Source organism: Rutidosis leptorrhynchoides, chromosome 9 (assembly GCF_046630445.1).
Source record: "Rutidosis leptorrhynchoides isolate AG116_Rl617_1_P2 chromosome 9, CSIRO_AGI_Rlap_v1, whole genome shotgun sequence".
NCBI lineage: Eukaryota > Viridiplantae > Streptophyta > Magnoliopsida > Asterales > Asteraceae > Rutidosis > Rutidosis leptorrhynchoides.
In genome coordinates this window covers 44,842,907-44,861,220 of record NC_092341.1, presented here as the reverse complement: position 1 = coordinate 44,861,220, position 18,314 = coordinate 44,842,907, and the positions used below count along the sequence as shown (strand labels likewise).

Sequence of the window (18,314 nt, the reverse complement as noted above, 5' to 3'; positions counted from 1 at the left end):
TGGTCGCTGGCGGTTTCGGGTGGCTGTTGGTGACTACACATAGTGGTCGGCGGCTACTGCTGGTGTAATCGGTGACTGCTAGGCGGCCACTAGTGGCTGCTGATAGGTAGCCGACAGTTTACGGGGGTACTAACGGTGGTTGGTTTCTGCTGGTGGCTACTAGTCGTTGTTGGCGGCTGCCGACGTATGCTGCCTGCTATTGTGGCGGTTGGAATTAGCGGATTTGTATTCTCCCTAGAGAATGGTAGAGATGGTCCGGTTTCTTTACGGTTTGATTCTGCTTATAGTTGTGTTCGGTTGTTACTGTTTGGTTCTTTCATTCCACTTTTTCCGTCGTCGAGCCTGTTAGAGGGCTTGGTGTTGTTGTCGGCATAGTGGAATTTGTTGAGTTCGGAAAATAGGCCTCGGTTTAGGTGTTCTTGGGTTGCCCAGTGATTGGTTTGGACATTCGGTTTCTGAGGAGTGCTGTTGCGGGGTTGAATACGAGATCATGGTTATGTGTATGTTTTAGGCTTAAGTTTGGTGGTTTGTTTGCACTCAATTTCAATTGTATTTCTTTAGTGCTTGCTCAGTTTTTTATTGTTGTAGTTTTTGTGTTTAGAACGAACTGAGCGAGATTCTTCGTGTTTTGGTCGTTTGTGACCAAATACTCCTTCACAGATCGTTATGATCTCCTCAATGTTGTTCCGCCGGATCTTGATATCTCTCTCTCTCTCTCTCTCTATATATATATATATATATATATATATATATATATATATATATATATATATATATATATATATATATATATATTTTACGGAGTAATATTTTTGCCAAACAATAAATAAATAAAAAGTTCACAGGTGAGGAAAAATGTATTTGCCTGATTTGAAAGTCCGTTCTCATAACTTTAAGATTGTCTTTTCTCCTCTTGTTTGTAGGTTTTGTATTATTTAATCAATCAATATGTATATTAAACTTAGAGAAAATCTTTTATGTATTTCATTTTCCGCACTTGCTATTGTTTAATACTTTTACTATCAATTGGTATTTTTTTTTACCAACAAAAGTCTATCAATTGGTATAAGAGCAGGATCAACATATTGTTTATGATCCAGTTATTTCTAGGCAAAAGATTTTTATTATAGAAGAAATAAAAGAAAAATTGTTTTTTTTTCATGCTATGCACAACGATATTAAATTAATCGTATTTCACTCGTTAACTGTTTTTCTGCAAAATACTATTTTTATGTTTGTGATTTGGTGTCTATTGCTCCATGGCGTTTGTAACGACCCTGGAATTTTCAACATTTATTTATTAATAATTATTATTATTAATACGTGTGATTAAACGAATGTATGTTATTACATTTACATGTTGCCTTGATTGTCCGTACTTGACTTTTAAGGGCCCGAAACGTCTTTGTGACACCCGGAACTTTCACGAATAATATTTTTAGATATTATTTACATTTCATGATTAAATTTATTAATCATTTTAATTAACTAAGGCTATTAGTTAGTTACTTGGGCTTTAATTGGTTTAACTTGTGATTTATTTGAACTTGGACTTTGATTAGTGTAATGGACTCATGAACATGGGCTTATAAGCCCACCCTACATCTTACAAGGATTATTTAGCCCATGTCTTTCATGTGTAAGTATCACTTTGGAATGAAACTTGTTAGTTTGCTACTTGAAGAATCTAGTCACATAATACTTACAACACCTTCCCATGCAAACACCTCTTATTAACCACCTTTATGAACCTTTACCATGCATGAACTAGTGGATTTTTGCCTCCCTCTTTCCCTCCTCTAAACCGTGAACTATGATGCATACATGGGGGAGATTCATTTTTTTTTAACTACTTGAAACACTTACATCTCTCTCATTCCAAAACACACACTACTTGCTTTCATCTTTTCTTTCTTTTCTCTCTCAAAGTTGTAAGTAAACTAGCTTAATGTTCTTCCTTTTTCTTGTCTTTAAACCGTGACCATAACACCCATAATCATCATCATCTTTTATTCATTGTTACTAGTCTTTGATTATTAATTACTTACTTGTAGTTACTTGTTATTATTTACTTACTAGTTTCCAAGAATCAAACTCTTTAGTTTCATTCTTCATTTATCTTGTAATTTCAAGAACATACAAGAACTAAACTTACTAGTTTATGTTCTACATATATTGTTTCAAAAGATATAAGTTCATTGTTGTTGAAATCATACTTGTAAGTCATGGAAGTAAACTTAAAGTTTACTTTACTTAAAGATCAACTTTGGTTGAATCTTTAAAGTATGAGCAACCCTTGAACTAATTACTTGTTTAATTAACTTGTTTTTTTATTTTATACACTTTAATTTCATGTAGTTAGTTTATATGGTCAAGTACTACAAGTTAGTCTTGATCTCATATCTCTTGAACAAATTAAGTTAACTTTGAAAGTTCAAGAACACACAAACTAGTTTCTTTAAATATAACTTTGAATCTAGACTTTTGAGTCTTGGATCTTCAAGATCAAACTAAGAACTATGTTCTACTACTTATGATCTTGATTAGTTAGTTTACTTTCAAGTTTGTAACTTGTTATTAGCTTTAAAGTCCATGTATGTGTTAGATCTAAGACTTTGATGCAACTTTGGTTCATCAAACTTCATACAACTCTTAAGTGAGTTGTGCTTCATGTCTTAGACTTGCACTAGGGTTATGATGGTCAAGACTTGGTTAAGATGATGTAGATACATCAATGAGTTGTACACTTGAAGCTATATGCAACAAGGATGAGAACCATGATGAACATCAAGCACCAAGACCACCGGAACCCTTTTAAACTCACTGTTCTGTCCAAAACCTACTGACCTGATGCTTCTGGAACAGACCAGTAGACCTGAGCTGTTCTAACCTTGATTTTTAGATAGAAATTTTCGAGTAGATAACTTTTCATATAAGACTCATCTTAATCCGAGTTACGGTTTAGAGTCTACGGCCCTCCGAGCGTCACTATGTCCATTTACTTTTCTGTTTTCTGTGTACAGTTTCTGTTTTTCTGGTTTCTGTAATAGACCAGTATACCTGGGCTACTGTAACCTTGATTTTCAGATAGCTCAGTTCGTGTAGATAACTTTTCATATAGGACTCGTCTTAATCCGAGTTACGGTTTAGGATTTATGGCCCTCCGATCGTTACTATGTCCTTTAACGTTGTGCAGAAATTTCTGACCTACTCGCACTTAGACCGTCGCCACGGTCAAACCAAGACGAGTTTGCTTCTGTAAATTTTACCACACTTAAGGGACTCATAGACGGAGCCATGGCCACTGGTCTCACCTTAATTTAGTAAGGGTAGAGGCCGTGGTGACTGACTGAAGTCAGACTTTGTTGAAAACTACTTTCATAAACGAAACTTACTTTACGCCTTGTGTTTGATGATGAATGATGATGACCCTTAAGACCTTAAATACATACTTTTAAACCTATTAAGACGATTTACTGATTTAGTACTATTTGACTTAGGTTGAGGACTTCGGACCATTTACTTGCACACCTTTTCCGACTACTACTTTACCGCTACATATCATTGTGAGTTATAGCATTCCCTTTTTACTTTAACTTATTTTGGGAACTGAGAATACATGCGGATTTTATGTTTTACATACTAGGCACGAGTACTTAAACTTATATATGTGTGGGTTATATAACGGCAGAAACATTCCCTTTAGCTCGGTAACGTTTAATCATTGGTTTATGAACCGGTGAACGCGAATCTTAGATATGGATCCATAGGGTTTGACATCCCCACTCGGGCTAGTCGCGCTAGCAGTCAACGAGTGTTTAATACTTCGTAAACATACGCACTCGCCAAGTGTACTTTCAGGGGGTATTTTAAACGTTAAGTTAGTTACCAAGTGCCCACGGTTAACATATACTTTATCAAACTGTTTTGAAACGCTCTTTGTAGCACTGAAATCTCGTGGCCTACCTTACATACTGTTATACTTAAACTATAGCTCACCAACCTTTGTGTTGACGTTTTTAAGCATGTATTTCTCAGGTGCTTGAGGTTGCTTCTGCTGTCTTACTTGTCGTGCTGTAGAACCCGCTGCTTAGAGTTGTTATCGCATGACTACTTATCTTGCATTCAAACTTATTTACTTTTGAAACTATGTTATGTAACGACCTTTGGGGTCACGTACACTTATTTATTGCTTCTACTTAGCGAAGCATGTTTTTGAAATGTAAAACATTTGATGTCGGTTATGACATCACCTTTTTATCATGAATGCAACTTCTTTAATTTCAGCATATAGTACTTAACCTTGTAATGATCCTGTTGTTGATGATTCGTACATGATGGTTTTGTACGGGGCATCACATTTGGTATCAGAGCATTGGTTGTAGGGAATTAGGTTGCACTAGTGAGTCTAAGACCGACCCGAGTAGGATTCACTAATAGGACTAATCTACAACTTGCTAGTTTACTTGTTTCCGCTGAACTTACTGCATGCTGCTGCTTACTGTTACTGCTATATGCAGTATGCTACTACGTGATTTCACTACTGCATGCTATTACTTGCTTTCGATTGCATGCTAGTTTCGTACGATTACTGATATTGCCATGCTACTTATTGTTATACATGATTTAAACTGTTGGCCTATTATTTGCTTGCTTTATGACATACTGACATGGAAAATTTATTTTTCCTTGTTCAGATGTCGGATGTTCCACCTGCTGGCATTTCGGGCAGTACAGACTCAGACCCCGTCGCCCTACCTACTGCTACACCTGCTGCTGCTACTGCCGATACACCGGCCCCGACACCCACTAGTGATCTCGGCGCTTCCACTTCCGGAGATGGTACTAGTGCACCTGCCCCAGTTTCTGCTCCCGGACCCTCGAGGTCACAGCCCCGCATTGGTGGTATTGAGATCCCCGCAGAGTTCGGGGAAGGGCCTTTTCGTAACCACATGCGCACGCCTTACCGACGCACTCCCGACGAACGTTTAGTCGTGATTCCTCCAGGCAGACACAGACAGATGTTGGCCGCCTTCGGACGCTTCGGATTACCAGCTCAGCCACCAGTGTCACCACCACACGATTCGGATGACTCATCATCCGCCGATTCTTCATCATCAGACGACTCCAGCGATGATGAGGATCCTGCTGATAGACCTATTCAGGCACCCTCCACCCCGCCGAAGAAGCGGTACCGTTCCGACGGCACCGTCATTCCAGGGGTGAATGGAGGTCGTGCTTTTACTGATGCTTTTGGCCATCGACGTAGGGTTACTGCTCGTAAACGAGTTGTGCCATACCCTGCCGAACCACAGATACGTAAGGTTCCCCGTTACGTATTGACTATTCCTGGAACCGTACCACCTAGATTTAGATACGGACCGCTTACATCTAGGGACGTACCGTCTACATCCGGAGCCGGACCATCTACATCAGCACCACCGGCACCACCCGCCCTACCTGCACCGCCTGCCCCACCAGCTCCCTCTAACGAGGAACTGATGAGGGAGATTGAGACTCTCCGAGCTCGAGTCACTGAGCTCGAGGAGCAGTTGGCTCGAGGAGCAGTTCACCCACCTTCACCGTAGGGCTTTGTATTTAGATTTCATGATGTAATCTAGATATAGTTTCACGTATTTCATATGTATTGTACGAACTTATTCAGATGTATGAAACTTATTATTATTAATGAATGGAACTTTGCGTTATTTAATTCTTGCACGATGTTCTATTTACATTGCTGTACGATGATTCTGTGGTATTTGAACCTAGATGCATTATTTAATAACATGTGATGTTTTGATTCCATGTTGGTTACTATATACTGTATTACTACTACTTGCATGCTGGATTTTGACTTGGGTCAAAATTTTTGTTTAGAATACCATGGCTAATGGAAGAACCACACCTACCGCCGCCCAGATTGAGGACATGATCAGCGAACGGGTCGCTGCAGCCCTAGCAGAAAGAAATCTCCAAGCTCCACCGCCACCACCACCAGTTATCCCACCCGTTCGAAATGGGTGTACATACAAGGAATTCCAGAGCTGCAAACCGCATAACTTCAGCGGCACCGAGGGACCAGTTGGTCTCACCAGATGGTTTGAAAAACTTGAATCAGTATTCCGAGTTAGCAACTGTTCGGAGGACAATAAGACCAAGTTTGCATCTTGCACGCTATCTGACGGCGCGCTAACGTGGTGGAACACGTTAGCTCAAGCGAAAGGTATCGATGAGGCGTATGCTACGCCGTGGGAGGAATTCAAGGCGGCTATGATTGATGAGTATTGTCCAAGAACCGAAATTCAGAAGATGGAAATTGAATTCATGCAGTTGAAGGCCATAGGGAACGACCTTAACAGTTACAACCGTAGGTTTTTGGAGTTAGCATTAATGTGTCCGACCATGGTCACCCCCGAATTCAAGCGCATGGAGAAATACTTCTCGGGACTTCCTAAGTCCATCAAAGGAAATGTCACCTCATCCAAACCACCGAATGTTCCCGAAGCAATGCGCATGGCGCATACTCTCATGAATCAGATCCTTATTGATGAGCCGGAGAAGGCTAAGTTTGAAGCTGGTAGTAGCGAAAAGAGGAAATGGGATAACAACCACAACAACCACAACAACAATAACAACAACATGGGTAGAAACTATGATCAAAACCCGGCGAAGCGACATGAAGAGTTCAGGCAAAACAACAACAACCCCAACCCCAACAACAACAACTCCAACCCGAACTACAAGGGCACGCTACCACAATGCAAGAGGTGCTACAAGCACCACACCGGGTATTGTAATGCTGTTTGTGAGAAGTGCAAGAAGAGCGGGCACATCGATAGAGACTGCAAGACTACCACGATGACAGGGAGGCCGAACACCAACGGGCCGAAAAAGTGTTACGAATGCGGGCAGACGGGCCATTTCAGAAACGAGTGCCCGAACAAACGAAAGGATGGCGGACCACCGCGTGCTAGAGCTTTTAATGTTAATGCAAGGGATGCACGCGATAACCCCGACTTGGTGACAGGTATATTCACAATCAACAATCTTTTAGCTTATGTCTTGTTTGATACTGGTGCGGATAGAAGTTATGTATGTAGACATTTCTGCGATAAGATTAATTGGTCATTAGTCCCGTTAAAAGAAAGTATGCTTGTCGAGGTCGCCAATGGAAAACTTGAAAAGGTTGACCATATTAGTCGTGGAGCTATTATCAACATAGCTGGTGCAGATTTCGAAATTGATTTGATACCTATCAAACTGGGAAGTTTTGACGTGATCATCGGTATGGATTGGTTGAGCAAGATAAAGGCCGATGTTATATGTGGAGATAAATCACTTCGCATACCACAAGGAGATGGCGAACCACTGGTTATCTATGGAGAGAGATGTACCTCGAAGTTGAACCTCATTAGTTGCGTGAAAGCGCAAAAGATTATGAAGAAGGGACGTTTTGCTGTCCTAGCACATGTGAAAGCAGTAGAAACTGAGGTAAGGAGCGTGAACGACGTTCGAATTGTGAACGAATTTTCCGATGTCTTCCCAGAGGAATTGCCTGGATTGCCGCCGCAGAGATCCGTAGAGTTTCAGATTGACTTAGTGCCAGGAGCTGCACCTGTAGCTTGCGCACCCTGTAGACTTGCACCTTCCGAGATGCAAGAATTACAGAGTCAACTACAAGAGCTACTTGACCGAGGATTTATCCAACCAAGTTTCTTGCCTTGGGGCGCACCGGTTCTGTTTGTGAAGAAGAAGGATGGATCCTTTCGTATGTGTATCGACTACCGTGAGCTCAACAAATTGACTATCAAGAATCGGTATCCTCTTCCACGAATTGACGATCTTTTTGACCAACTACAAGGATCGAGTGTCTACTCAAAGATCGATTTGCGATCCGGTTATCACCAGTTGAGGGTGAAGGAAAGTGACGTGATGAAAACTGCATTCAGAACCCGCTATGGTCATTATGAGTTTCTGGTGATGCCATTCGGTTTGACAAATGCACCTGCCGTGTTCATGGACCTCATGAATCGTGTCTGCAAGCCTTACTTGGACAAGTTTGTTATCGTCTTCATAGATGATATCCTCATCTACTCTAAGAGCTAAGAAGAACATGAGCAACACCTCCGATTAGTGCTTGAACTCTTAAGACAAGAGCAACTTTACGCCAAATTCTCCAAGTGTGAATTTTGGTTGAAGGAAGTACAATTTTTGGGTCATGTTGTAAGCGACCAGGGTATCAAAGTTGATCCCGCCAAGATTGAAGCCATCAGCAAGTGGGAGACCCTCACTACTCCGACGCATATTCGCCAATTCCTAGGTCTCGCCGGTTACTATCGAAGATTCATCGAAGGATTTTCTCTGATTGCGCGTCCTTTGACCGCACTGACTCACAAGGGCAAGAAGTTCATTTGGGAACCCGCACACGAATCAGCATTTCAAACTTTGAAGAAGAAGTTAACCACCGCACCTATCCTATCACTTCCTGAAGGCAGTGATGACTTTGTTGTTTATTGTGATGCATCGAAGAGTGGTTTTGGTTGTGTACTGATGCAACGATCAAAGGTTATTGCCTATGCCTCCCGCCAATTGAAGATTCACGAGCGGAACTACACTACACATGATCTTGAACTTGGAGCCGTTGTCTTTGCATTCAAATTGTGGAGACATTATCTGTATGGAACTAAGAGCACTATCTTCACCGACCACAAGAGTCTCCAGCACATCTTTGATCAGAAGCAACTAAATATGAGACAGCGTCGATGGATCGAGACGCTCAACGACTACGATTGTGAACTCCGTTATCACCCTGGCAAGGCTAATGTTGTAGCTGACGCTTTAAGCCGAAAGGAGAGGACGGCACCTCTTCGTGTTAGGGCTCTGAACATCACCATTCATTCGAACCTCAACAGCCAGATCAGAGTAGCCTAAGATGAGGCTCTCAAAGAGGAGAACATATCTCACGAACATTTGAACATACTTGTCTCTCGATTCGAGGTTAGAGATTCTGGACTCCGATGTTATGCCGGAAGAATTTGGGTACCTCTTTATGGAGATCTACGGAACCTGATACTTAATGAAGCATACAAGTCGAGATATTCGATTCATCCTGGAGCGGGAAAAATGTACCACGACCTTAAAGAACAGTATTGGTGGCCGAATCTTAAAAAGGACGTTGCAACTTATGTTGGGAAGTGTTTGACTTGTTCGAAAGTTAAGGCCGAACATCAGAGACCTTCTGGTTTACTTCAACAACCGGAAATCCCACAATGGAAGTGGGAAAGGATAACAATGGACTTCATCACCAAGCTACCAAAGACGGTGGGCGGATACGATACCATCTGGGTTATTGTTGATCGCCTTACCAAATATGCACACTTCCTAGCGATGAAGGAAACTGATACGATGGAAAGACTTGCTCAATTATACATTAAAGAGGTTGTGTCTCGTCATGGTGTACCTTTATCGATCATCTCAGATCGCGATCCCCGTTTTGCCTCTAGATTTTGGCGTTCTTTGCAAGAAGCCATGGGAACTCGTCTCGACATGAGTACTGCGTATCATCCTCAGACTGACGGGCAAAGTGAACGAACGATTCAGACCTTGGAGGACATGCTGCGTGCATGTGTCATTGATTTTGGAAAGGCCTGGGAAAGACATTTGCCACTCGCCGAATTCTCATACAACAACAGTTATCACTCTAGCATTAATGTTGCACCTTTTGAAGCATTGTATGGCCGCAAGTGCCGATCTCCTATTTGTTGGGCCGAAGTAGGCGAAAAGCAAATCACCGGACCCGAGGTAGTCCACGAAACGACGGAGAAGATTGCTCAGATTCAAGCTAGACTTAAGACTGCCCGTGATCGTCAGAAGAGTTATGTTGATCTTAAACGTAAAGACTTTGAATTTAACGTTGGTGATCATGTAATGTTAAAGGTTGCACCTTGGAAGGGTGTGATCCGTTTTGGAAAACGTGGAAAGTTAAACCCACGATACATTGGTCCTTTTGAAATCTTGGAACGTGTTGGACCCGTTGCATACCGTTTGGATCTACCAGCACAATTAAGCTCAGTTCATCCTACCTTCCATGTATCGAACTTGAAGAAGTGTCTTGCTGCACCCGAACTTATCATACCATTGGAAGAACTTACTATTGACGACAAACTCCACTTTGTGGAGGAACCTGTTGAAATTATGGATCGTGAGATCAAAACTTTGAAATGCAACAAGATTCCGATTGTACGAGTACGATGGAATGCCAAACGAGGACCTGAGTTTACTTGGGAGCGAGAGGATCAAATGATGCGAAAGTATCCTCACCTTTTCCTGACTCCTCCATCTACCTCAGCTTAAATTTCGGGACGAAATTTTCTTTAACAGGTGGGTAATGTAACGACCCTGGAATTTCCAACATTTATTTATTAATAATTATTATTATTAATACGTGTGATTAAACGAATGTATGTTATTACATTTACATGTTGCCTTGATTGCCCGTACTTGACTTTTAAGGGCCCGAAACGTCTTTGTGACACCCGGAACTTTCACGAATAATATTTTTAGATATTATTTACATTTCATGATTAAATTTATTAATCATTTTAATTAACTAAGGCTATTAGTTAGTTACTTGGGCTTTAATTGGTTTAACTTGTGATTTATTTGAACTTGGGCTTTGATTAGTGTAATGGACTCATGAACATGGGCTTATAAGCCCACCCTACATCTTACAAGGATTATTTAGCCCATGTCTTTCATGTGTAAGTATCACTTTGGAATGGAACTTGTTAGTTTGCTACTTGAAGAATCTAGTCACATAATACTTACAACACCTTCCCATGCAAACACCTCTTATTAACCACCTTTATGAACCTTTACCATGCATGAACTAGTGGATTTTTGCCTCCCTCTTTCCCTCCTCTAAACCGTGAACTATGATGCATACATGGGGGAGATTCATTTTTTTTAACTACTTGAAACACTTACATCTCTCTCATTCCAAAACACACACTACTTGCTTTCATCTTTTCTTTCTTTTCTCTCTCAAAGTTGTAAGTAAACTAGCTTAATGTTCTTCCTTTTTCTTGTCTTTAAACCGTGACCATAACACCCATAATCATCATCATCTTTTATTCATTGTTACTAGTCTTTGATTATTAATTACTTACTTGTAGTTACTTGTTATTATTTACTTACTAGTTTCCAAGAATCAAACTCTTTAGTTTCATTCTTCATTTATCTTGTAATTTCAAGAACACACAAGAACTAAACTTACTAGTTTATGTTCTACATATATTGTTTCAAAAGATATAAGTTCATTGTTGTTGAAATCATACTTGTAAGTCATGGAAGTAAACTTAAAGTTTACTTTACTTAAAGATCAACTTTGGTTGAATCTTTAAAGTATGAGCAACCCTTGAACTAATTACTTGTTTAATTAACTTGTTTCTTTATTTTATACACTTTAATTTCATGTAGTTAGTTTATATGGTCAAGTACTACAAGTTAGTCTTGATCTCATATCTCTTGAACAAATTAAGTTAACTTTGAAAGTTCAAGAACACACAAACTAGTTTCTTTAAATATAACTTTGAATCTAGACTTTTGAGTCTTGGATCTTTAAGATCAAACTAAGAACTATGTTCTACTACTTATGATCTTGATTAGTTAGTTTACTTTCAAGTTTGTAACTTGTTATTAGCTTTAAAGTCCATGTATGTGTTAGATCTAAGACTTTGATGCAACTTTGGTTCATCAAACTTCATACAACTCTTAAGTGAGTTGTGCTTCATGTCTTAGACTTGCACTAGGGTTATGATGGTCAAGACTTGGTTAAGATGATGTAGATACATCAATGAGTTGTACACTTGAAGCTATATGCAACAAGGATGAGAACCATGATGAACATCAAGCACCAAGGCCACCGGAACCCTTTTAAACTCACTGTTCTGTCCAAAACCTACTGACCTGATACTTCTGGAACAGACCAGTAGACCTGGGCTGTTCTAACCTTGATTTTTAGATATAACTTTTCGAGTAGATAACTTTTCATATAAGACTCGTCTTAATCCGAGTTACGGTTTAGAGTCTACGGCCCTCCGAGCGTCACTATGTCCATTTACTTTTCTGTTTTCTGTGTACAGTTTCTGTTTTTCTGGTTTCTGTAATAGACCAGTATACCTGGGCTACTGTAACCTTGATTTTCAGATATCTCAGTTCGTGTAGATAACTTTTCATATAGGACTCGTCTTAATCCGAGTTACGGTTTAGGATTTATGGCCCTCCGATCGTTACTATGTCCTTTAACGTTGTGCAGAAATTTCTGACCTACTCGCACTTAGACCGTCGCCACGGTCAAACCAAGACGAGTTTGCTTCTGTAAATTTTACCACACTTAAGGGACTCATAGACGGAGCCATGGCCACTGGTCTCACCTTAATTCAGTAAGGGTAGAGGCCGTGGTGACTGACTGAAGTCAGACTTTGTTGAAAACTACTTTCATAAACGAAACTTACTTTACGCCTTGTGTTTGATGATGAATGATGATGACCCTTAAGACCTTAAATACATAATTTTAAACCTATTAAGACGATTTACTGATTTAGTACTATTTGACTTAGGTTGAGGACTTCGGACCATTTACTTGCACACCTTTTCCGACTACTACTTTACCGCTACATATCATTGTGAGTTATAGCATTCCCTTTTTACTTTAACTTATTTTGGGAACTGAGAATACATGCGGATTTTATGTTTTACATACTAGGCACGAGTACTTAAACTTATATATGTGTGGGTTATATAACGGCAGAAACATTCCCTTTAGCTCGGTAACGTTTAATCATTGGTTTATGAACCGGTGAACGCGAATCTTAGATATGGATCCATAGGGTTTGACATCCCCACTCGGGCTAGTCGCGCTAGCAGTCAACGAGTGTTTAATACTTCGTAAACATACGCACTCGCCAAGTGTACTTTCAGGGGGTATTTTAAACGTTAAGTTAGTTACCAAGTGCCCACGGTTAACATATACTTTATCATACTGTTTTGAAACGCTCTTTGTAGCACTGAAATCTCGTGGCCTACCTTACATACTGTTATACTTAAACTATAGCTCACCAACCTTTGTGTTGACGTTTTTAAGCATGTATTTCTCAGGTGCTTGAGGTTGCTTCCGCTGTCTTACTTGTCGTGCTGTAGAACCCGCTGCTTAGAGTTGTTATCACATGACTACTTATCTTGCATTCAAACTTATTTACTTTTGAAACTATGTTATGTAACGACCTTTGGGGTCACGTACACTTATTTATTGCTTCTACTTAGCGAAGCATGTTTTTGAAATGTAAAACATTTGATGTCGGTTATGACATCACCTTTTTATCATGAATGCAACTTCTTTAATTTCAGCATATAGTACTTAACCTTGTAATGATCCTGTTGTTGATGATTCGTACACGATGGTTTTGTACGGGGCATCACAGCGTTGGACCGTTGAATTGTATGATATATTTCCCCAGTTTTGAAATGTAAATGTTCATACTTTGCGTGTACAAGAGGATGCTTTACATTGGAAAAATATTGATGGTCACATAAAGGAGTTATCAATGCATGAAGTGTGAGATTCTATTCGTGTAAGAGCTACTTCGGTTCATTGGTATTTTGATGTTTGGTTCTCTCAATGTATTTCGAGGCACTCTTTCTTGGTTTGGCTTCTCATGAGGGAACGATGAAAAATTCAAGACAAGTTGTGTCTCATGCTAATCGTGATTCGTGAGTGTGCCCGTTATGCAAGACGAATCCTAACAATCATGATCATTTCTTCTTGCAGTGCTCCTTTGGGCCGGGTTTGGAATAAAGTAGGACTGTTAGTTTGATTCTAGTTACATGTATTTTGTTGAAGGACTTTGTTTGAGGGATTACTCGTGTTGCCACTCAACGATAAGTTAATGTAATTGTTGTAAAACTTATGTTTGTTGCATCAGTCTATTTCATTTGGCAAAAGAGAAACTGCAAAATATTCAAGAAGAAACACAGCTCGATTAAACAGATGTATTGAACAAATGCACAATGAAACAATCTTCCAATCACATGAAGTAAAACTTCCAATCAAAGGAAGTTAAGAAATTACAAAAACCAAAAAACCCTAATTACAATCAAAGATTGTAACTAAACAATGGTTCACACGGTCACTCACAAACAAGTTCAACAGATTTGAACTTGTTTACACTCATAGTAGCAGTAATTGAATCAATACATGATGAAACCCTAATAGGGTTTGAGAGAACAATCGAATGAAGAAGAAAACAGATACAGAATGAATGAATAAATTAAAAAATAAATAAACTTATATAATAACTTAAATTTCACTCCAGCCCCCTCTGGTTCACTCTTGAAGTTCAGCAACAAAGTTTGCTTGTTTCCACTTTGATCACCAAACCTAACTTCCAGAAATGACTCCAAAGGCCCCTGCAGTTTACTTAACTCAGAAATAAGGAACCAAAGATAACAAATAGTCCATGTTTAGATTACAATATATAATTTCAATATGTATGATGTTATTTTCTCAATGGTTAGGCTTATGCTTATGTCTTTCAAATGGAAACAGTCGATGACAGTAAAAAGGATGAAGTCAACGTGGAAAATTCCTTATTCTTTTGCTTGTGTAGTTGCTGCTTGCTTTTGTTTTTGTTTGTATGGTTGTTGGCTCTAGGGGTGGTCAGTATTTGGTTTGAAACCGTTTAACCCGAACACCAAACCGAAACCAAACCGGAAAAAACCAAACCGAATTTGAAAAACGGTTTTCGGATCGAGTCAAAACCGAAACCGAATTTGAATTCGGTTTTCGGTTCGGTGTTCGGTTTTGAAAATTTTGAATTCGGTTTAACCGAAAACCGAATTCAAAACCGAATTCAAAATTTTTATATATTTAATTTGTATATTTATGTTTTAATTTCATTATAATTTGGGATACAATCAATAAAATAGTTTCTCACCAATATGACGATTTGATAGCTCATATTATAATTATGTTACTCAAATTATTATGTTCTTCTTCTTAATAATAGAAGCAGTAAACGTCATAATTAAGCTGTAAATATTAATAAATCATCGAATTCTTGATAATTTAATAGTATGTCATTGTTTTAGGTTGTAAATAACTAAGACATTAGTAATGCCAAAATTAAACTACCTTCGTTCTCAAATTTTTCATAATATTTGGTTTTAACCGAAAACCGAACCGAATCCGAATTCGAATTCGGTTTCCGGTTCGGTTCGGTTTCAACTTTGAATTCGGTTTTCGGTTCGGTTTTCGGTTTTGCCTAAAAAAATTTCAAAACCGAATACACCGAACAAACCGAAAACCGAACCGATGAACACCCCCCTAGTTGGCTCCTTCGGCTTTTAGGCATGTCTAAAAGTCGGTTACTGTTCCTCATTCTACTATCCATTTTTCATTAATATATTTATCGGGTATACTACTTTTTTAACTCTTTACTTAAAAAAGAAAAAGTTGAACTATCGGCACAATTTATGACAAACCACATGGAGTATCTGTGTAATTTTATCAATAAATTACGGAGTACAATTGTTTCCTCTCCGTATGTGATACTCGTTATATTTATATCCTACTAGAAGTCAAGATTCCAATTTGTTGTAAATTAAAATGTATATATGTATACGTATTATTATATGTGCCTCTAGTAAATTAAACAAATAGAGAAAAAGGACAAGAATACAGTAAGGTATTATTTTTCATCACAAAACCCACTATAAATGGTCACTTGGCCCAACTTCTAAAATCATAATATATCAAACTTTAGGTGGTGGGTTGCTATCAAATTGACTTTTAATTAGCTCAAAAGTCAACCATTCAATGGAGGTTCATCGTGCTTTTCTTATCGTTATTGTTGTTTCTTGCTTTGCAATTGCTTCTTATGCTCAAAATGCCCACCTCTCTTCCCTTAACCAAACCCTTACCGTTTCGACTTCATCAACACCGGACCAAGGTACGTTATATGCCTTAATTATCACATTACAACAAAACCGACACTTGCTCAAACAATTTTCGGGTTTTGTTGTTGCTAAAATCTTTGATCTCAGTAACCATGTGAATTCGACCCATGATTTTGCCCATTTTGTCACTCATTATGTTGTGTACACATTTATATCTTTGATTGACAATGAATATTGTCCACTTGAAAAATTACATAAACAACTTCCCATTAATTTATTAATGTATATTATCAAAACTATGTGTTTGACGAACAATTATTATTTCAGAAAGGATGAAGTACTATTATCAAAACTTAACCTCAATTAGCTCGATCAAATTCGAGTAGCTACCTAAAAACAGTGCCGGATTTTAGGGTCACTGCAAGGTATGCAATTGGACTGGACCCAAAATCTAAAAGGCCAAAAAATATAACCCAAGAATATATTTTATGGTTAATTTATTTACAAGATTTTAGAAAAAATTAAGCATTTTCCAGTATTATTGAACTTATTTTGCATACAAATTAAAGGGAAACTTTTTGTCTATCGAAAATGACCATTTAAAATTAACATGACGGGCCTGGCTATAAATACTTGAATCGTAAAGCAGTAAGTGCAACTAAGTGACTAACTCATGTTAGTATGTAAACGTAACATAAATTCTTTGTAGCCTTGAAGGTAGGGGTAGATAGTATAACAATCGCATGGGCATACAACACAACCCTCACGGCAACCGAACCAGACACAAATAATTACACCACTGTCGAAGTTAAGTTATGCTACGCACCAGTGAGTCAAACGGGCCGAGATGATAGGAAAACAGATGACAACCTCGATAACGACAAAACCTGCCCGATTTACATCACGGACGGACCATACCAACGCTCAAACAACTCCTTCATATGGACCATTCCAAAAGATACTCCAAATGCTACATATTTCGTTAGAGTGTATGTTTTGAATGCAAATAAACATGAGATTGCTTATGGTCAGTCTACTGATGCGCTCAAGGATACTAACTTGTTACAGATTGACGGTGTTGACGATGACGAAATACCGTCAGCAGCATGGCCCGTTATCGAGAATATATGCTTTCGGGTATCGACATGCATTGCTTCTTACGTTATTCTTCGTTTAACTTGATCCAGGCATGTACTTGATCATGTTATCATTATATTCAATTCGTTTCACATTTTTGTGTCTTATTTCTTTTGCAACATATGAGTTGGGATGTATCTTTATATCTTTTTATGTTTTCATTTGGAATTAGAACCTTAATTATCTTGTAGTTCTTCGCATAATATCAAACTTACATATAGTGTACAAAATTCAAGTAGTGTACGAGTATCTATCTCATTTGTTTTGCTTTTTCAAAAAAATAAAATGACATTAAGGGGTTTTGATTTGTTTTCAACCAAGAATACATAAAATAATACATAAGATGATAACAAGGCTAATGACAAATTAATAACAACTTTAACAAGACATATTTGGATTAGGAAAATAAAAAGAATCTGTTCGGACCCTAAATTTCGAGCTTGGATTTTTATCCATTCGTGTTACATTTTCCGTTTTTTACACTTCTAGTAAGAGTATAATTTAGTTGCGGTGTAGTTGTTTTATGTGGGTGGTTTAGAATTTTGAGCCCTTTATTTTTTTGAGACATGCGATTGCCTATCTATCTATATATATATATATATATATATATATATATATATAGGGGCGGTGCTAGTTAGGGACAGAGGGGGAACCCGCCCCCAGTCGATTTTTAAATTTTAGTGGAAAAATTTTGAGTTTTTCGGATTTGTCCCATGTGGATTTTTTTTGTTGCCCCAAAACCTTCAAATTTTGCACAAAATTCTTCAAAAATGGTCCCAAAACCTTCAAATTTTACCTAAATATCTCCAAAAATTGCCCTAAAATCTTCAAACTTTGTTCAAAAACCTCCATATTTTGCATAAAAACCTCAATTTTTTGCCCCAAAACCTTCATATTTTGCCCAAAAAAGTTGCTACAGTTTTAAAATTTTTTCCGCCCCCGGTGGAAACAAATCTTGCTTCCGCCACTATATATATATATATATATATATATATATATATATATATATATATATATATATATATATATATATATATATATATATATATATATAGGGGCAGGATCAATGGGGATGTAACCAATCGGGGAAAGTGGGGGGAAGAAAAAAAAAATTTCGTTTTTTTGAAATTTTTTTTCCGGCATCAAGATCACATGAAAATATGAACATTTAGAAATAACACTTCGTGATGAATGTTATTATTTAGGCGGGAAAACGATCG

General features: G+C 38.3%; 1 protein-coding gene across 1 annotated transcript; it reads left to right on the top strand.

Moving 5' to 3' along the window:
• Positions 1-15,877: 15,877 nt before the first annotated feature.
• Positions 15,878-17,139, top strand: LOC139867993 (high-affinity nitrate transporter 3.1-like). The gene is made up of 2 exons (XM_071856336.1): positions 15,878-16,010; positions 16,667-17,139. The coding sequence occupies exons 1-2, from the start codon at positions 15,878-15,880 to the stop codon at positions 17,137-17,139; spliced, it is 606 nt and encodes a 201-aa protein (XP_071712437.1).
• Positions 17,140-18,314: the final 1,175 nt, after the last annotated feature.